This window comes from Leucoraja erinacea, chromosome 38 (assembly GCF_028641065.1).
Source record: "Leucoraja erinacea ecotype New England chromosome 38, Leri_hhj_1, whole genome shotgun sequence".
Classification (NCBI taxonomy): Eukaryota; Metazoa; Chordata; class Chondrichthyes; order Rajiformes; family Rajidae; genus Leucoraja; species Leucoraja erinaceus.
Genome location: NC_073414.1, coordinates 2,272,221 through 2,292,850, shown reverse-complemented (window position 1 = coordinate 2,292,850; position 20,630 = coordinate 2,272,221). Strand labels below are relative to the sequence as shown.

Here is a 20,630-nt window from a genome sequence, read left to right as displayed (position 1 = left end):
ATTCCAAAGATTCTATAGAAAGAATTTCCCAAGAGTTAAAAACTGAATATGGACCTTGTTTCCATTTGACTCGACCAAGCACAGACTTGGTCGTTTCGCTGATCACCTCCGCTCAGTCCGCCTTAACCGCTGATCTCCCAGTTGCTCTGCATCTTAACTCCTTCTCCCATTCCCAATCTGACCTTTCCGTCCTGAGCTTCCTCCATGGTCAGAGTGAGGCCCAGCGCAAATTGGAGGAACGGCAGCTCATATTTTGCTTGGGCAGCTTGCACCCCAGCGGTGTGAACATTGACTTTGTTAACTTCAAAGAGCCCTTGCTTTCCCTCTCTCTCCATCCCCACCCCTTCCCAGTTCTCCCACCAGTCTTACTGTCTCCGACTACATTCCATCCTTGTCCTGCCCACTCCCCTGACATCAGTCTGAAGAAGGGTCTCGACCCGAAACATCGTGTATTCATTCTCTCCAGAGATGCTGCCTGTCCCACTGAGTTACTCTAGCATTTTGTGTTTACCTTTGTTTCCATTTGAGTTAGCCATGAAAAGAACAAAGTCCAAGTAAGACTAGAACATTTTTAGGCAGAGAGGCATTCAGGTGATGACGATAAATTTTGGAAGAGATTCAAATTTGAGGAAATTCCATAATCCCTCTCATGAGATGATTGTTTTTAGCTCTCACTGTGGTAAGTGTTGGATATTGGATGTTCTTAAAACCCATTCTCCAGTTTAATTTCCATTTGGAATATTTTGGAGGACCAAGAAACCAAGAACCAAGAACCATTCTCACCACTCGATCTGCATGTAAAACCACTTTCAGGGGACAATGTACTTGTTCTCCTAGATTCCCTCTGCTCAACAATGCTTCCCAAGGAAATACCATTCAGCTTCTACTTGTTATCACCTACCACATAGCCAACAATGGACCATTGTGGGCTCCACCTTTCTTTGATCATGGTTACTTTTTTGCATATGTTTCATTCAATTGTTCTGAACCTAAAACAATAAACAATGGACCATTGTGGGCTCCACCCTGTTGTATGGTATTTAATTGAGGAGCATTGTTGAGCAGAGGGGGTACAAGCCCAACATGTCTTCAGTCGAACTGCTCACCTTCACCTGGCGGCATCTCCCCGTTGCCAAGGGCAACCAAGCGCCTCGACGCCCAGGCCCGCGACGCGGAAATATGACGACATCGCAACGGCCACCTTCCCTCCACAACACCTGCATCCAGAAGTGGGGGAGAAATATTTTATATTTACTAGTTATGAATAAAACTAACAGGGCAACGTTAGCTTAATTAATACACAATCAACCTCTATTATCAATCTCAATCGTCTATTTGATTATTAATTTATCTATAGGAAGCTTTGAATTATATTCTGTTTTAATGACATCTATGCTCCCTATTATTTGTGCAGCAATGGTATGTTCCGCTGCTGGCTGCGCGTCAACCAAACTTGCTGCTTGATTAGCGTGGCGGTTAGCCTATAATAGCGAGGCACGGCGGATATGGACCAATAGCGAGAGGAGGTGGGCGGGACGAGGGCGTTGCTAAGTTGGGGTGCGCGTGGCTGGGAGGGGAGGGGCACGGGCGCCTGGAGACGGTGTGGGGGAGTCTAGAGACTGAGCGCGGGGAGCCCAGAGACCGAGCGCGGGGAGCCCAGAGACCGAGCGCGGGGAGCCCAGAGACCGAGCGCGGGGCGCCCAGAGACCGAGCGCGGGGAGCCCAGAGACCGAGCGCGGGCTCGGAGGCGGCAGAGCTGGTGCTGGGCGGCCACTAGTTGTGGGGGAGAAGGAGAGAAGGAGGAGAAGGAGAGAAGGAGGAGAAGGAAAGAAGAAGAGAAGAAGGAGAGAAGGAGAAGAAGGAGGGGAAGAAGGAGGGGAAGAAGAGGAGGAGAGAAGGAGAGAAGAAGGAGAGAAGGAGGCTAGAAGAGAAGAAAGAGGGGAGGAGAGGAGGAGAGAAGAAGAGAAGAAGGAGAGAAGGAGAGAAGAAGGAGAGAAGAAGGAGAGAAGAAGGAGAGAAGGAGGAGAGAAGGAGGAGGGGAAGAAGAGGAGGAAAGAAGGAGGAGGAGAGAAGGAGAGAAAGAGAGGAGAAGGAGGAGAGAAGGAGGAAAGAAGAAAGAAAGAAGAAAGAGAGAGAGGGAGGACGAAGAGGGAGGAGGAGAAGAAGAAGGGAAGTGGAGGAGAAAAAGCAAGAGGAGGAGAAGGAGAGAAGAAAAGAAAGAACGAGAGATAGAGAGGAGGAGAAAGAAGAAAAAGGAGGAGAGGAAGAAGAAGAAAGAAGAAAGGGGAGGACACGAAGAAGAAGGAAAATAGAGGAGGAGGTGGAAGAAGCAGAAGTATAGAAGAAGAACAAGAGGAGAAGGAGAAGAGGAAGGAGGAGAGGTGGAAGAAGAAAGAGGAGGAAGGAGGAGAAGAAGAAGAAGGAAAACTAGAGGAGGAGGAGAAGAAGTGGAAGAAGCAGAAGTATAGAAGAAGAACAACAACAAGAGGGGGGAGGCAGAGAAGAAGGACAAGCAGAAGCAAAGGATAAGAAGCAAAAGGAGGAGAGAAGGAGAAGGCAGAAGAAGAGGAAACAGGAGGAGAAGAAGAAGGAGGAGAACAAGAGGTGGAAGAAGCAGAGGAGAAGCAGAAGGAGAAAAAATAGAGGAACAAGTGAAGGCAGAAGAGGAAACAGGAGGAGAAAGAAGAGGGAGATGAAGAAATGTGAGTGGTTAAGGTTCAAGTTAAAGGGGGCGCATTATAAGAAGTCCCATTATAATTTTATGTTTATTGTTATTATTACGTTATTATTATTATTATTATTATAACATTTTTCACACAGAGAGTGACGAATCTCTGGAATTCTCTGCCACAGAAGGTAGTTGAGGCCACAGTTCATTGGCTATATTTAAGAGGGAGTTAGATGTGGCCCTTGTGGCTAAAGGGATCAGGGGGTATGGAGAGAAGGCAGGTACAGGATACTGAGTTGGATGATCAGCCATGATCATATTGAATGGCGGTGCAGGCTCGAAGGGCTGAATGGCCTACTTCTGCATCTATTTTCTATGTTTCTATTATGTTATCATTCCTTTTCTCTAGAGATATTGTCTGACCCCCTGAGTTACTCCAGCCTTTTGTGTCTCTTTTTAGCCTAAGTTGCCTTTGGAGATGTGTGGGAAGGAACTGCTTTGCTGGTTTGCACTAAAATGCTGGAGTAAGTGAGTGTGTCAGGCAGCATCTCTGGAGAAAAAGTAATAGGTGACATTTGGGGTCGGGATCCTTCTAGTTTACGTTTAGTTTCTTATTGTCACCTCTACTGAGGTACAGTAAAAAGCTTTGTTTTGCATGTTGTCCAATCAAGTCCAACCATGCAGACCAGTGGTGCAGCAGTAGAGTTGCTGCTTTACAGCGCCAGAGACACGGGTTCAATCCTGACTACGGGTGTTGTCTGTACGGAGTTTGTACGTTCTCCCTGTGGCCACTTAGGTTTGCTCCGGTTTCCTCCCACATTCCAAAGATGTGCTGGTTTGTAGGTTAATTGGTTTCTGTAACTTGTCCCTGGTGTGTAGAATAAACAAATGAATGGGTGATCGCTGGTAGGTGCGGACCTGTTGGGCCGAAGGGCCTGTTTACACGCTGCACATCTCAAGTCTAACGTAGAGAGTAGAATTAGGCCATTCGGCCAATCCACTACTTGCACACCAGGGAGCAATTTACAGAGGCTAATTAACCTAAAAACCCGCACGTCTTTGGGATGAGGGAGGAAACCAGGTCACAGGAAGAACGTTCAAACTCCACAGACAGCATCCGAGGTCAGGATCAAAACTGGGTCTCTGGTGCTATGAAGCAGCAGCTCTACCCGCTGCACCACTGTGCTGACCTGAAACAAGTTTTTCATTCCAGTCTATGTAAATCAATATCAACTGTGGAAGAGTTAGGGCATAATTAATTTAGTTGGGTAGGAAGGAACTGCATATGCTGGTTTACACCGAAGATAAACACAAAATGCTGGAGTAATTCAGTGGGCCAGACAGCATCTCTGGGGAAAATGAATAGGTGATGTTTCGGGTCTTCTTCTTCTTGCGTATGGTGTGCACAGCCTAAAGTTGTGGGACAACTTGTTCTATTTGATTGTGCACGCCGGGTTGATTGCATTCGTCGAAACAGGGCGGACCACGTGAAGGTTGCAATCTCCCATCCCACGTTTCGAGTCGATATCCTTGTTCAATTTGAAATCCTTTCCAGAATATTAGTGAAATTGAACATTTTAATGCTGTTTCTAATCATTTTTACTGTTTTTCTTTTCCTTAGAATTATAATTGCATGTTGCCACCTTCAAGACGCACTGAGTCTTGCCAACTTGTCCTGCAATACAGTCCTGCACATTAATATCCTGCACCATGGAAGGAGGTCTAATACAAGCAAACTATGTGTTCCGAGGGATTGACTATATTATCACCATGATGGTAACTGGGGATGTGTTGGAAGTGCAAGTCGAGGACCGACTGACATCTGAGCAGTGGAGAGGAGAATTTGAAGCTGCTTGTGAGTACAATGCTACACTTTCCCCATGCAATTAGAATGTGTCCATTCCTTTCTCCTGCTTTGGTAAAAATTGTAAATTGTTCCTAACGTGTAGGATAGAGCTAGTGTCTGGGGATCGCTAGTCGGCGCGGACCCGGTGGGCTGCAGGACCTGATTCCCCGCTGTATCTCCACACTAAATTAAACTAATTGCCAAAATATATACCAAAGGTAGATACATTTAAACATGTAACCTAATTGCTGCAGGCACTCATTTGAGTTATCTTTCTGTTAAGCAAAACTGAACTTACAAGGTGACTTTGAATGCCAATGTGTAAGTTTACCAGTCATAAATCTGTGCGGCTTATTCTGAATATAGTGTGTAAGTTAAACTTTGGGTCTAATTAGACAAACACGTCATTCTGAAAATTAGAAAATCAAACACCCTTTAAAAGCAAGGTGCCTGTATGGAAACAAGGAACTGCAGATGTTGGTTTACACAAAAGGACGCAAAGTACCGGAGTAACTCAGCGGATCAGGCAGCAACTCCGGATTCGGACTCTGATCCAAAAACATCACCTATCCATTTTCTCCAGCGATGCTGCCTGACCCGCTGAGTTACTCCAGCACTCTGTGTGTCTTATAATATCTTGGGGAACTATTAAATCTGTTTCCCATTCCAAATCTGAAGCATTTAACAGTAATAATTATTAATTATTATTTGGAAAAAGGTAGGAGGCTAAACCTTTTGTGTGAGATGTTCACAGCTACCTGACGGATTTTATTTTTATGCTGCAGATATTGAGGATGTCACTCACAAAACTGGAAACTTCAAACAGTTCTCCATTTTCTGCAACATGTTGGAATCAGCCATCACAAAGGTACATTTAATATTAGTTTCATCTGATAGTAGCACTGAAGGAAGTGAGTCATAAGTGATAGGAGCAGAATTAGTCCATTCGGCCCATAATGTCTACTCCGCCATTCAATCACAGGTGATCTATCTCTCCCTCCAAACTCCATTCTCCTGCCTTCTCCCCATAACCCCTTACTAGTCAAGAATCTGTCTATCTCTGCCTTAAAAATATCCATTGATTAAGCGAGTCATTAAAAAAAATGAAATGAAATGATGAAATGAAATGATTCAATTTATTGTCATTGTCAGTGTACAGTACAGAGACAACGAAATGCATTTTTAGCATCTCCCTTGAAAGGGAGACACAGGGCGTCGCGGTGTGCCCGCGCCTGCCGCCATTCCATTACAGGCAAAGGTGGGTGAAGTGTCTTGCCCAAGGACACAACGACAGTATGCACTCCAAGCGGGATTTGAACCGGCTACCTTCCGGTCGCCAGCCGAACTCTTAGCCCATTGTGCTATCTGTCGCCCTTAAGGCAAAGGCACAGAAACAGGCCTGTTGGCCCAACATATCCATGCCTACCAAATGTGCTGGTCCCACACTTGCCTGCATCTGACTCGTATTCCTCTAAACCATTCCTATCCATGTACCTGTCCATTTAAATAATAGTATCTTCCTCCATCACTTCCATTACCAGCTTGTCCCATGTATGTTGTTTGGGACATATTGGCCGGAGTGGGAAGTTGGGCCGAAAGGCCCGTTTCCACGCTGTGACTCTCTCTTCTGTGTTCCTGGGTGTTCGAGATGCCATACCAGGCTGCGATACAACCAGTCAATATGCTTCCTTTAATACACCGGGTTCCAAAAACCCGGGTTCGATCCCGACTACGGGCGCTGTCTGTACGGAGTTTGTACATTCTTCCCCTGACCGCATGGGTTCTCACCGAGACATTCGGTCTCCTCTTGCGCTCCAAATACATACAGGTTTGTAGGTTAATTAGCTTGATATAAATGCAAAAAAATGTCTCTAGAAAGTGTAGGATAGTGCTTTTGTGCAGAGATTGCTGGTCGGTATGGGCCTGTTTTTGCACTGTATCTATAAACTAAATTAAAGTTATAGAAGTTCAAGAGAGTATTTGTCCACATACCAAACACACAGAATTTGAATGGAAGAGCTTTGAACAGCTGACTAGTCGGCCTGTGGAATGATTGCATTTGCTTCACTAATCACATCAGTTTTTATCACAACATATTTGCTAGCCTCTGTAATGTTATTCTGTTCCTTTGTTCCTTCCTCCCGAAATGAACTTTGCCCGTTTCCACAATAAACTCCATGTGCTAACCTTTTGCCCACTTGCCTAACTTAACTATACAATCTGTAAACTATATTCTACTTGCAACTTTACTTCCCATTTGTTTTTGTGTCATTTGCAAATTTGGCTACTATGCTTTCACTTCCTTCCTCCAAGTCATTGGTTTATATTGTAACAGCTATGGTTTCAGCAGTGATTATTGCCATGTCGCTTGGGTCACAGATTGCCAATCTGAAAATGACACCCTTATCCCTAATTGCTGATTCCTGGTTGTTAGCCAGAATTTTACCTCTAACACCCTGGGGTGTTATCTTGTGACTTAAACTTGTGAGAAATAATATGTTGAATGCATTCTGGAAGATCAAACACCATACATCCCTAATTGCTGATTCCCCTCTTTCCTCTTTGGTCAGGATGTCTACAAAAATATCTTGTATAAATCAGTCAGGCGTGATTTATTCTCCACGAAACCGTACTGAATTTGCTTGATCGGATTATGGTTGTAAGATTTAAAAATGTTTAATTGTCGCATATACCGGAACGAACAATGACATTCTTAATTGCAGCAGCATAATGGGTACTCGTTAGGCAACATAAAAACAAACCCAAGATAGTTAATTAAGTTTAAAAATAAATCAACACATACACTCCCGCATTCCTCCCAAACTCCGAAGACGTACATGTTTGTAGGTTAATTGGCTTGGTATAAATGTAAAATTGTCCCTCGTATGTGTAGGAGATAGTGTTGGCGTGTGGGGATCGCTGGCCGGCACAGACACGGTGTGCTGAAGGGCCTGTTTCCGTGCTGTATCTCTAAACTTAATCAGGGGAAAACCCACACAGTCACTGGAAGAACGTGCAAACTCCACATAGACGGCAGCAGAGGTCAGGATTGAACCCTAGTCTCTGATACTCTGGGGCAATGCCTCTACTCGTGACGCCATTGTGCTGCCCTTAAAGAAACTGGTGGAACTTGAACTCTCATTACCAGTGTGGGCCAGCATTAGTATTCGGACTGCATCATTTTTTTGACTATGTCCTTTATTTTATTTTTTTTACAGAACAGTGAATCGGTGACCCTTGACTTGCTGACCTATTCTGACCTGGAGCTGCTGAGAAACCGTAAAACTGGCGTTGGAATGAGACAAGTGCCGCCACCGAAGTCCGGGGCCCTCAACGCTAAACGCTATCTCATCCTCATCTACTCGGTGGAGTTTGACAGGTACGTTGCAAGACCCTCCGAGGTATTTATGGCCGTTCCACAAGTTTGCATCAGGCTTGACAAAGCTTACACCTTCAGTCAACTTAAACCTACCAGTTACAATAAATTGTGTTGGAATGAACTGCAGATGCTGGTTTAAACTGAAGATAGACACAGAAAGCTGGAGTAACTCAGCAGGACAGGCAGCATCTCTGGAGAGAAGGAATGGGTGACGTTTTGGGCCAAGACCCTTCTTGCCCTACCATTTATTATGGGTAGGAAGGAACTGCAGATGCTATTGGTGCTTATGTTGAGATGAATACGATCTTATTGGTAAATAATTAAGGGAATAATACAGAATAGCTTCATCCTTTTAATTTGATTTTACACTTTTGTACTTTATAGTTATTTATAAATTAAAAGGTGATCGGGCGACGTGGCCCGTCCAATTCGGCTCGATGACATAGAGCTGGTGTGAATGGGTGATTTGTAAAGTTTTCACTGTACCTCGGTACACGTGACAATAAACTAAGCTGAACTGGTCTGTGATGAAGGGCCTGTTTCCCTGCTGTCTCTTGGTCGGGGTGAGGGGGGAGGAGGAGCGGTCACGGTGGCGCAGCGGTAGAGTTGCTGCCTTACAGCAAAATGCAGCGCCGGGGACCCAGGTTCGATTCCGACCACTGGTGCTGTCTGTACGGAGTTTGTATGTTCTTCTCGTGACCTGCTTTGATTTTCTCCGAGATCTTCGGTTTCCTCCCACACTCCAAAGACGTACAGGTTTGTAGGTTAATTGGCTTGATAAAATGTAAAAATTGTCCAGTATAAAGTTGTCCAACTTCCAGTATGGACTCTGGTGGACTCTTGGAAGTGATGACCACAAGGTACAAGGTGAGAAAAACGTTGAAATAGCAGTTGATTGTCTGTCTGTGACGTCTGCAGGATTCATTACCCTCTGCCACTCCCCTACGCTGGGAAGCCTGATCCAGTGGCTCTCCAGAAAGTAATCCGGGGGCTGAAAGAGGAGCTGGCGGCGATGAGGTCGAAGCAGGGCATGGATTATCGTGACACAGAGCTCCGCAGGCTGAGGGCAGAGTAAGTGTTGACCACCTTTACTCCAACCCCTCTGACCCTTTTTGTTTCAGATGTGTTCTCTTTACGCTGCCTTCCCGAGAAGATTATTTTTGACAACAAGTGTAAATGTGTATGTGACACCTTTCGGGAAAGGAGATAAGAAGGAATTTCTTTATTCGGAGGGTAATGCATCCAATTCCTTGCCACAGACAGCTGTGGAGGCCAGGTCAATAGATGTTTTCAAGGCAGAGATTGACAGATTCTTGATATGCGAGGGTGTCGGGGGGGGTGACAGTGAACTCAACTCAAACTCGATTGACTTTGAGGATGACCCTGGCCATAGGTAGTTGCCACAGTCAGATTTGTCTCCTCATCCTAGTCTTGGTTAGCATTTTCACTCACAAGAAGTATCATGTTTACTTGTGTACAAGCACAGATGATGCAGGGCTGAATAAGGTCAGAAGTGATAGGAGCAGAATTGGGCCATTCGGCCCATCATGTCCTCTCTGTCATTTAATCATGGCTGATCTATCTCATCCTGCCTTCTCCCCATAACCCCCGACACCTGTACCAATCAATATTTTTATGGGTAGGTGCTGGAGAAACTCAGCGGGTGAGGCAGCATCTATGGAGCGAAGGAAATAGGTGACGTTTCGGGTCAAGACCCTTCTTCAGACTGATGTGAGGGTGGGGGGGGGAGCGGGAAGAAGAAAGGAAGAGGCGGAGACAGTAGGCTTGTGGGAGAACTGGGAAGGGGAGGGGAAGGAGGGAGAAAGCAGGGACTACCTGAAATTGGAGAAGTCAATGTTCATACCGCTGGGGTGTAAACTACCCAAGCGAAATATGAGGCGCTGCTCCTCAATTATCTCTGATAATCAACGCTCCTCCATTAATATTTTTAGGGGGATGTAAAGTATTTTGCACTTTCATGGGTCTCGGGCTTTCCAGCAGCACTTCTAAGGATGATTGTATTTCACCTTCACACTGCCTTTGATGGTTGAGATATTGAAGATCTAATGAGGGTGGAGTTAATTGCAGTGCCTACTCTCTCTGCTCCTCAGGTTTGACAAGCTACTGCAGGAGAAACAGGAGCTGGAGGTAATGATTCTGCAGCTCCAGGAGCAGGTGAAGCTTTCCAACACAGCCAATGTTGCCAAAGACATCAAAATCCTGAAGAAGGTCATCCAAGGCTTGGAGCAGGAGCTGATGAAGGAGAAAACAAAAAGCCAGAGAGCGGCAAGCAAGCGGAACCAGGAATACCACCAGGCCCTGGATGAGGTGAGGCTTGGGAGAGCAGTGAAAGATCAATGTGTCAGAAGAAACTGCAGGTGCTGGTTTAAACCGAAGATAGACACAAAATGCTCTCGGTACTCAGCGGGACAGGCAGCATCTCTAGATAGAAGGAAAGGGTGACGTTTCGGGTCGAGACCCTTCTTCAGACTGAGAGTCAGGGGAGAGGGAGACAGATATTCATAGCAAAAGGATTTGAGTATAGGAGCAGGGAGGTTCTACTGCAGTTGTACAGGGTCTTGGTGAGACCACACCTGGAGTATTGCGTAGAGTTTTGGTCTCCGAATCTGAGGAAGGACATTATTGCCATAGAGGGAGTGCAGAGAAGGTTCACCAGACTGATTCCTGAGATGTCAGGACTGTCTTATGAAGAAAGACTGGATAGACTTGGTTTATACTCTCTAGAATTTAGGAGATTGAGAGGGGATCTTATAGAAACTTACAAAATTCTTAAGGGGTTGGACAGGCTAGATGCAGGAAGATTGCTCCCGATGTTGGGAAGTCCAGGACAAGGGGTCACAGCTTAAGGATAAGGGGGAAATCCTTTAAAACCGAGATGAGAAGAACTTTTTTCACACAGAGAGTGGTGAATCTCTGGAACTCTCTGCCGCAGAGGGTAGTCGAGGCCAGTTCATTGGCTATATTTAAGAGGGAGTTAGATGTGGCCCTTGTGGCTAAGGGGATGAGAGGGTATGGAGAGAAGGCAGGTACGGGATACTGAGTTGGATGATCAGCCATGATCATATTGAATGGCGGTGCAGGCTCGAAGGGCCGAATGGCCTACTCCTGCACCTAATTTCTAAGGAAGGGTAAGGTGTGAAAACGAAACATCAAAGGGGTGCAGATCAAGGAAAATGCAGAATAGATCGGTCTGAAGAAGGGTCTCGACCCGAAGGGTCACCCATTCCTTCCATCCAGAGATGCTTCCTGTCCCGCTGAGTTACTCCAGCATTTTGTGTCTGTCTTCAGTGAAAAATGAATAGTGTTTGTGTACTGTGATATTGAATTTTGTGTCCATGAACTTATATTGGGGAATAATGAGATCAGTCTTCTTTTTCTTGCTTATGGCGTGCACAGCCTAAAGGTGTAGGACAACTTGTTCTATTTGATGGTGCACGCCGGGTTGATTGCATTCGTCGAAACAGGGTGGACCATGTGAAGGTTGCAATCTTTTATCTATCTTAAATCTTATTTCTGCCACTGGAAACAGATATCTTACTGGCGCAATTCAAAACTGATAGTCATGGACTCATCCAGTGTGGAAACAGGCTCTTCAGCCCAACCTGCCCACACCAGCTAACATGTCCCATCTACACTTGTCCCACCTGCGTACATTTGGCCTATATTCCTCTAAACCTGTCCCATCTACGTACCTGTCTAAATGTTTCTTAAACGTTGCGATAGTCCCAGCCTCAACTACCTCCTCTGGCAGCTTGTTCCACACACCCACCCCCCTCTGTGTGAAAAAGGTACCCGACAATATTTCCCCTCTCACCTTAAACTTATGTCCTCTGGTTCGTGATTTTTGATCATTCATGATTTTAAGATCTACTTTTATCTTCTCAACCTGAAGCCTAAAGGGCCTGTCCCACTGTACGAGGCAATTCAAGAGTTCTCCCGTATTTTCCCCTGATTCACTCGGAGAATGTCCGTAGCGGGTCCGTAGGAGTTCGTGGATGTCTCGTAGCGGCTCGTACGAGTAACGGTAGGTACTCGGGGAAACACTGTGAAAAATGTCCACGAGTAAAAAAATACTCGTGATGGAAAAAAATGGTTACTTTTTACTCGTACGAGCCGCTACGAGATCCGCGAACTCCTACGGACCCGCTACCACATTCTCCGAGTTCGAATCGGGAGAACTCTCGTACAGTGCGACAGGCCCTCAAGTTCTCCAGTTTCAGCACAAAATTATTGTTTGTTTGTCTTTCGAATTCTTCCCACAGCTTGAAGAGGTGAAGGCTTCAGAGCGGAAACTGAAGCTACGGGTGAAGAACCTGTCGATCGAGCTGGGTCTGTACAAGAGAGGGTGAGTTTGTGACTTGGAACTCCATTTGCACCAAAACCTGCTTCACCCTGGCCGTCAATTCTGTGTTGAGTTAATTAAACCACGCTGCCTCAAAAAGGCTGGCAGTATCATCAAAGATCCACACCATCCTGGCCACCTACTCATCTCCCTGCTACCTTCAGGCAGATCGTACAGGAGCCTGAAGACTGCAACAACCAGGTTCAGGAATAGCTACTTCCCCACAGCCATCAGGCTATTAAACTTGGCTCGGACAAAACTCAGATTATTATGAACCCAATTTCTGTTATTTGCACTTTATCAGTTTATTTATTCATGTGCGTATATATTTATATTATGGTATATGGACACACTGATCTGTTTTGTAGTCAATGCCTACTGTTCTGTGCAAAGCAAGAATTTCATTGTCCTATACAGGGACACATGACAATAAACTCACTTGAACTTGAACCTGTCAGTACAGTTACCCTCTGCACTCTACTATGGACTATGAGGGGGAGAACTGGATATTTTTAGTGCCTTCCCTCACAGTGAATTCTGCTGTGGGGGGACGGTTCATGTTGATTTCTATAGTGTACTGTTCTGTGTCTTTTTTCTGTGTCTTTTTTTTTTTCTCTTTTTTGTTTTGTATGGATATATTGACATTTGATCTGTTCAATTAATTTAATCAATCTCTGTAAAGCACTTTGGTTCAAATACTGGTTTTGTTGAAAAGTGCTATATAAATAAAGATTATTATTATTATTATTACTACAAGGATATAGAAGTGGGAAATAATCTAATTCATACTGCTGTGGTGTAAGCTGCCCAAGCGAAATATGAGGTGCTGTTCCTCCAGTGTGCACTGTGCCTCACTCTGCCAGTGTAGGAGGCCAAGGACATGCCTATCCTACTCACAGTTCTACTATTATCTGCAGATTTTAAATCGTACTCTTTTCCCCACCTGCCCCCTCTCCCCTTTCATTCCAGTCGAATCACTCCAGCCGGTCCCTCCCCACAAAGCCGCTCGAATTACAGCCTCAGTTCTGGCCGGCGCACCCAGAGCAGGGGCGACAGTCGGTCGGCCACGCGGGACCGGAGCCAGCAGTGGGCAGATTCCCGAGACCGGGGGAGGTCCACGTCCAGAGAGAGAAGTGGCCGCCAGACATCGTTCCGTCGGAGTGACAGATCATCCTCCCGGGAGAGCCAGCAAGGAGATCGATGCCTCGTGCCCAAGCTGACCCCCTCTCCAACAGGTACACTGCACCCCAAAACGTCATCCCTCTAAACCTGTCCTATCCATGTACCTGTCTAACTGTGTCTTAAACGTTGCGATAGTACCTGCCTCAACTACCTCCTCCAGCAGCCCATTCCACACACCCACCTATCGGATGTCGTGTAAAAAATAGTTACCCTTCAGGTTCCAATTGAATCTTTCCCCCCCTTGCCTTAAACCTGTATCCTCGGGTCTAAACCCTTGATTTTTGTGACTTCAGATTCGATTCAACGTCAGTGTACAATACAGAGACAATGAAATGCAGTTAGCATCTCCCTGAAAGAGCGACATAGAATATGAATAAATAAATAAATTGATTTAAATCACTTATTGGGTTTCCAGCAGCTTGTGGCATCAGCGGGCATGAAAGAATCCTCAGTACTGGATGCAGACTACAGTTCCCTGGTTGGTCTGTACACGGCATCTCTAAATCCCCCAGCACGAGTCCGGTAAAAGGCTCTGCACTTGGGTTGCAATGTGTGTTGGGTGTTCGATGTTGGTGCGGAACCGGGCGTCGGACGAGTTTGTGGTCAACGGTCTTACCCGCGTGGGTTTTCTTTCCCTCAGGCATTCGACAGCACCGCTTCGATCCCACTGCGTACGTTCACGACAAGAAAAGCAAACAGAAGGAGGCCGACCAGCGGAAGTAAGTTGAATGAATGAATGCTTTATTGCCACGTGACAAGTCGCAGTGAAATTCTTTGATTGCGTGCCCAAGGTATGCGAATAGTCGCCACATAAAGGGCGCGTACACAGTTAAAGTATCCCCGTTTATTCTCCTCCTCCACCCCCTCACGACGGCCCCCCACGCCCAGTCCTCCATTGTCTCCCCGGCTGCGGCGGCCTCACTTTCATCCGTCAGTCGGTGATATCATCGAGCGCCGCACCGACCTCTCCACCGTTGCCGCTGAGGCCCCGCGATTTACCTTCACGTTGACTTTTAACCCTCCCCCCCCTAAATCTCTTGTGCAGCTTGAGGAAGGTCCACAGGGACCTGAACGGCCTGACCAGCGATGAGCGGGGGCGCCCCAAGTCCCGGACTTGCTCTCGGGAAGGCAGCAACTGCAGGATGCAGGAGGCCGGTCGGACTCGCGCTCGGAGCTCGTCGGGTAGGGGCCTGTGGGGGACGTGGTGTGGAGGGATGGGTGTTTTGGGGAAGTAGCAAAGGAGGACCGGGCGTGGGGGAACTGCCGTGAGGAGGGCGGGGGGGGACCTGGCGCGGGGGTACTTTTGTCGTGTTGGGGTCTATGGGGTCTGGAGGCCGTGCAGCCTCCCTCCATGGTCATGTTGTAGTCTGGAGGTCATGCAGACTCTATGGTCCTGTTGGGGTCTGGAGGCCTGCAACCTCCATGGTCATGTTGGGGTCTATGGGGTCTGGAGGCCTGCAACCTCCATGGTCCTGTTGGGGTCTATGGGGTCTGGGGTCCTGCAGCCTCCATGGTCAGTACTGAACAGGGACCTGCCCTTCTGGGATGGGAATCGCGCTCACAACTTTGCAACTCTTCTGCAGCAGAAAATCTCCGAATCAGATTCTCGTCGGCGAGCTCGGCCAGCGACTGTGAGGACAACGGGGCACCAGCCAAATCCAGGTAATGAAGTGATTGAAGTGGACAGAGTTGCCACTGGGTGTGTGTGGTGAATTGGAGCCAGTGTAGACTAGGAAGTATCTATAGTGAGTGTCAGATTCATTGTGTGTTAAAAGAACACGGTGGTGCAGCGGTAGAGTTGCTGCCTCACGGTGCCAAAGACCCGGGTTCAATCCCGACTACGGGTGCTGTCCGTACGGAGTTTGTACATTTTCCCCGTAACCGCGTGGGTTTTCTCTGATATCTTTGGTCTCCTCCCACACTCCAAAGACGTACAGGATTGTAGGTTAATTGGCTGGGTATAAATGTAAATTTGTCCCTGGTGTGTTAATCTGCCGGATACGCTGGTCGGCGCAAACTCAATGGGCCGAAGGGCCTGTTTCTGCGCTGTATCTCTAAACTAAAACTAAAACTAAACAGCTGATTCCTCTCTCTCCCCTCCAACAGATTGCAAAGAGTCAGAAAACCAAGACGACCGTTGGGGTCAGCTTCCTGGACCAGCCCCAACTTGGTGAGTCCCTGGTTTATGGAATCCCTGCCACTCTCATTCTTCCAAGTTACTTGCAGCCAATAAAATCGTTTTGTACATACTTTGGTTGCTGCATTTGCTTCACTGCGACTTTATGAATGGCAAGTACCCAACCGCAGCAACACGAAGGTCGGCTTTAGGGATATTGATTGAGGCTTAGTCCTGGTGTAATCTTGTGGAGAACATAATTTTCATTTCCATCTCCTTCCTTCAACATCCTAAACAAAACGTTTGGTATTGCCTTCTTTGTGGGTGGTGGAAGCAGATTGAATTGTAGCTTTTTGAAATCGATTGTTAGTTATCTGAAAGAGGGAAATTGCAGCAGGGATCTAGTGAACGAACAGAGTGTGGAATGAAGTGTAAGGCTTGTTCACAGAGCTGACATTGGCACGGTGGCCTGAATGGAATCCTTTGCAGCAAAATCCCAAGAAATGACCCCAGCATTTTATCTCCTGTTTCTTCAGCCTCCGAGGAAGCCAAAACCGAAGCGTCTGGCCAGCACCCCAACAATGTTAAACAAGTTAAAGTCTGACAAAGGTAAGAGGTGGTATAATTGGAATCTGCTCACATCCAACGCAAAGTGATAGAGGGATGCAACGTGGAAACCGGCCCAATTCGCCCAACATACTCCACCTACACTTGTCCCACCTAGCTGCGTTTGGTCCATATCCCTCGTGTATTGTCTTTAAAGTGTCATCGTGTCGTATAGTTTCTGCTGACTGGTTAGAATGCAACGAAAAGCTTTCCACCGTACCTAGGTGCACGTGACAATAAACTAAACAGAACTCCAAACCTGTCCTATCCATGTACCTGTCTGTTTATTAAAATGTTGGGATAATGTACAGACTAAATGCAAAAGGAGCAACTTTTGCTTTTACCCCTTAGGGTATTGAGCTGCTGGGTTTAAGAGCTGGTACATAGGTTGCAGTGGAGGCTGATTAAGTAGTAACTATGAAGAGGGAACTGGGTAAAAACTTGAACAGGCAAGAGTAACAGAGGACTGAGACTAATTTAATTTATAACTATAGTTAGGACATTTCTCATGGTTCTGACATTGAAATATTTGAGTTTAATTATCTAAATTTAGAAGATTGAGGGGGGATCTTATAGAAACTTACAAAATTCTTAGGGGGTTGACAGGCTAGATGCAGGAAGATTGTTCCCGATGTTGGGGAAGTCCAGGACAAGGGGTCACACAGTTTAAGGATAAAGGGGAAATCCTTTAGGACCAAGATGATAAAAACATTTTTCACACAGAGAGGCGAATCTGTGGAATTCTCTGTCACAGAAGATAATTGAGGCCACAGTTCATTGGCTATATTTAAGAGGGAGTTAGATGTGGCCCTTGTGGCTAAAGGCATCAGGGGGTATGGAGAGAAGGCAGGTACAGGATACTGAGTTGGATGATCAGCCATGGTGGTGCAGGTTCGAAGGGCAGAATGGCCTACTCCTGCACCTATTTTCTATGCTTCTATGTAAATTATTTTTTTTAATTTTATTTTTTTATATAAAAACTCTGCTTTTGTGCACTTTTTTCCCCTAGAAAACTACCTGGATTCCTGCGACCTTTCTGAAATCGATGCGCGGTTAAACGCGTTGCAAGAATACATGAGGAAACTGGGAGCACGGACGGAGTGAGTGGAGCACTGACCACTTCCGTTAGACCGTCGACAAGGAATGTGCCAGGGAGGGCAGGGCTGGTGGGTGAGACTGTGTCTGAACTTGGGCACAGCCTCCCCTCCCCACACACCACCTGCCTGAACCAACAAAGCCAACACTACTTAACAAAGCCTTCACTCTCCAGAACTGTGTATCTGTTAGCTTATTGTAAATAGGAAGAGAAAAAAAAAACAGGTTCTGTGCAATGGTGAATGTTTGACTACTGTCAACTTGAACAGGCAAGAGTAACACAGGACTGAGACTAATTTATTTTATAACTACAGTTAGGACATTTCTCATGGTTCGGACATTGAAAGTTTGCATTTTTACTGGTCCTACAATCTGTTATGTGCTATTATTGGCCAGAGTTACACCTGCCAGGCATAAATGATCTGACAGATGCTAATGTAGTGTTTCCGCAGGAGTGACCACTCCCTCTCCTGCCTGCTGTGTCCCACGTGATATTCTGGTGGGATTTATTGACGTCCAGTCCCTCTGAGATGAGCATTCAATGGGGAGGAGGTGAGCACTCTGGCTTTGCTGAAATACTGTACCATGGAACATGGTCGGCAGGATAGTAGAATGATGCTAGACTCCGTGATCTCTGGAAATGGATGAAGTCCTGATCAGTCCTAATGTGTCAAAACAAGGAACTGCAGATACTGGTTAACAAAAGAAAAAGGAATAAAGTGCTGGAGTAGCTCAGCGGGTCAGGCAGCATCTCTGCAGAAAACGATAGGTGACGTTTCGGGTCGATCTAAAGAAGGGTCACGACCTGAAACGTTGCCCATTCCTTCTTTCCAGAGATGCTGCCTGTCCCGCTGAGTTACTCAAGCATTTTGTGTCTATCTTCTGTGGAATCTCGCCTATAGTGTTGCATGTTTGGTGTGCTGTTGCACACAAATACCTCAGGTTGGAAAGTGCATGTGTTTCTCTGATCTGGACTTGTGGACCCAGCAGCTACAGCACTTTATGTCCTTTTGTGTATTAACCAGCATCTGCAGTTCCTTGTTTCTATGAGTTTAATACAAAGATATTTAAGTATCTACGGCAGGGGTTCCCAACCTTGATTGTCCCGTTTACCCCTGGCATCTTTAATAGCACATAACAATGTCATTTCACGTATTTATGAACAACTAATGATGAACAGATCCCGGTATACCAGAACCAAACACAGTCCGTCAATGAGAAAAAATATCTACAAATCCACAATCAACAAATTTACCCCCTGGGTCGGCGAAATGTATCCCCTGGAGGTAAATTCACCCCAGGTTGGGAACCCTTGATCTACAGGGAGAGGTGACAGTCCTGGCTCCTTGGGCTCTTTGAGCTGGGAATGGATGGCCTGCTATTCGACTCTTGCACCATTTTCCAGGCTATGCTCTTACACCCAAGCTGATGCCACCTTCAGGACGGTTGCGATTGTTAATATGCCAGAGCTGCGTTGTGTCCCAGGAGGGGGGGGGAATGAAAGTACTCAAATACATTCAATAGACTTTATTTGTACTGATTTTTCTACAATCTTTTTGTAAATAAATCTTTTAATTCCAACAAAATCAGTGTTGATCATTTTAATCAAAAAGAACCCCAACACATTGCACCTACAATAGATGCAGGTTCCATACTCACTCTCGTACTTGTATAACAGCGACACTCCACAGAGGTGTGAATGCAGTCTACATGGGCCAAGAAACTCAAGAGCCTCGCGACTTAGCTGCACATTTATTATTAAAACCAATGCAATTCCGCCAACCAATACACAAATAACAATATTTATTTTGTAGGAAGGAACTGCAGGTGCTGGATTAAACCCGAGATATACACAAAATGCTGGAGTAACTCAGCGGGACAGGCAGCATCTATGAATGGGTGACGTTTCGGATCGAGACCCTTCGTCAGACTACCATCTCCCAAAGAAGAAGTCTCGATCAGAAACGTCACCCATTCCTTTTCTCCAGAGATGCTATCTGTCCCGCTGAGTTACTCCAGCATCATATCTGGTGATAAGACAACAGACACTGAATAAGGAATTAGATATTTTTTACTTGAGGCAAGTGTTAATTGCACTTAATATAGCAGAGACTAGCATTGCACCACTGATAAAAGGATCAGCAGGACAGACAAGGAAGGATAAGAGGGGAGGGAAAGAAAGATGTTTGCCTGGAACTCTGTACACCAGCATAGATGTCATTCCTCCTTTTGTTTAAGAAGGAACTGCAGATGCTGGAAAAATTGAAGGTAGACATAAATGCTGGAGAAACTCAGCAGGGGGGGCAGTATCTATGGAACGAAGGAATAGGTGACGCTTCTCCAGCATTTTTTGTCATTCCTCCTTTTAACGTGTTTAATTTATGGCCATCTTCCCTGGTCAACCATTCCCGTTAAGGGCTGTTCCGAGTGTGAGTTATGTTACCTTTAACTACATCTAATATCACTTGGTACATGTAGATCAGTGCATGTTCCTTTAACATAGTGACCTCACCACTACTAACCACTCCCCGTTATCTTCAGTATAATTGTAACCTCCCCACCTCCAGCTCTCTCTCTAGCTCCAGTGACAGACCACGGACAGCTAGGACACAAATGTGTGTCAATATAAATGTTAGTAATAAAACTAGTTGTGAAGACATTGTGTGTTTCAACGCTCATAGTCGAACTTTGCGCCTCCTGTGTATCGGGGTTTATATTTACTTTTCTCCCTGTTCCACACCTTTCGTTGTTTTTAATCCTTGCCTTGAAATGTCAAACTCTTGTCGTAAACCAGATGTTCTGGTGTTTGACTCCGACATCGTCAATCGGTGGTTTGTCTTCCAGCGCGATTTCGAGCATTACATTGCGATTGTGAATCCTGATGCCACCCCTGCGGTGGAGGCACGCCTGCTCCTCAACCTGGCTGGCCCGGAGGCCATGGAACGTTCTGAATCGTTCGAGTACGGTGCTGGTGAGGATGCTCAGGACCCGGTATGTCTTATGGCTAAGTTCACTGCACTGTGTGACATTCCTACCAACTGCATACTGGAAAGGTTTAAGTTTTTCACCAGGCGCCAGAGACCCGGGGAGTACATTGAAACCTACATTGCCTCGTTGCGTCACCTAGCACGGCGTTGCCGCCTCGACACGCTGACCCCCGACCAACTGATCCGGGATGTCCTGGTTTACGGTCTCCTGGACAAGAAACTAAGGGCTGAACTTTTGAGGAAGCCCGACCTGACTTTGAATGAGGCTACGCACGCCTCTCGCATGGCTGCTTATATCGCCTCCATGCTATCACCTGTGGCTCAGGACATTAACTATGCCAGTGCTGCTGGCCGCCGGCTGTTCGATGGCCCACCCCGCCAGCGTGGC

General features: G+C 46.2%; 2 protein-coding genes across 4 annotated transcripts; both read left to right on the top strand.

The window, feature by feature from the left end:
• Positions 1-594: 594 nt before the first annotated feature.
• Positions 595-2,533, top strand: LOC129714049 (uncharacterized). Its single transcript, XM_055663506.1, is given in 3 exon segments — positions 595-679; positions 1,896-2,329; positions 2,332-2,533. Coding segments are annotated over 3 exon segments (717 nt in total). The 3' UTR covers positions 2,530-2,533.
• A 3-nt stretch (positions 2,534-2,536) lies between these two features.
• ccdc61 (coiled-coil domain containing 61) lies at positions 2,537-19,000 on the top strand. 3 transcript variants are annotated; one of them, XR_008726318.1, is made up of 15 exons: positions 2,538-2,702; positions 4,290-4,523; positions 5,300-5,382; positions 7,733-7,893; positions 8,812-8,964; positions 10,005-10,221; positions 12,177-12,259; positions 13,226-13,491; positions 14,079-14,157; positions 14,484-14,620; positions 15,022-15,100; positions 15,545-15,608; positions 16,091-16,163; positions 17,170-17,914; positions 18,290-19,000. XR_008726318.1 is itself a non-coding variant. In XM_055663590.1 (14 exons), exons 2-14 carry the CDS (start codon positions 4,379-4,381, stop codon positions 17,262-17,264), a joined length of 1,632 nt encoding a protein of 543 aa, XP_055519565.1. In that variant the 5' UTR covers positions 2,537-2,702; positions 4,290-4,378; the 3' UTR covers positions 17,265-19,000. The 3 variants fall into 3 exon arrangements, 2 of the variants coding, with proteins under 2 accessions (XP_055519565.1, XP_055519564.1); XM_055663590.1 differs by having other exon boundaries at positions 2,537-2,702; positions 15,025-15,100; positions 17,170-19,000; XM_055663589.1 differs by having other exon boundaries at positions 17,170-19,000.
• Positions 19,001-20,630: the final 1,630 nt, after the last annotated feature.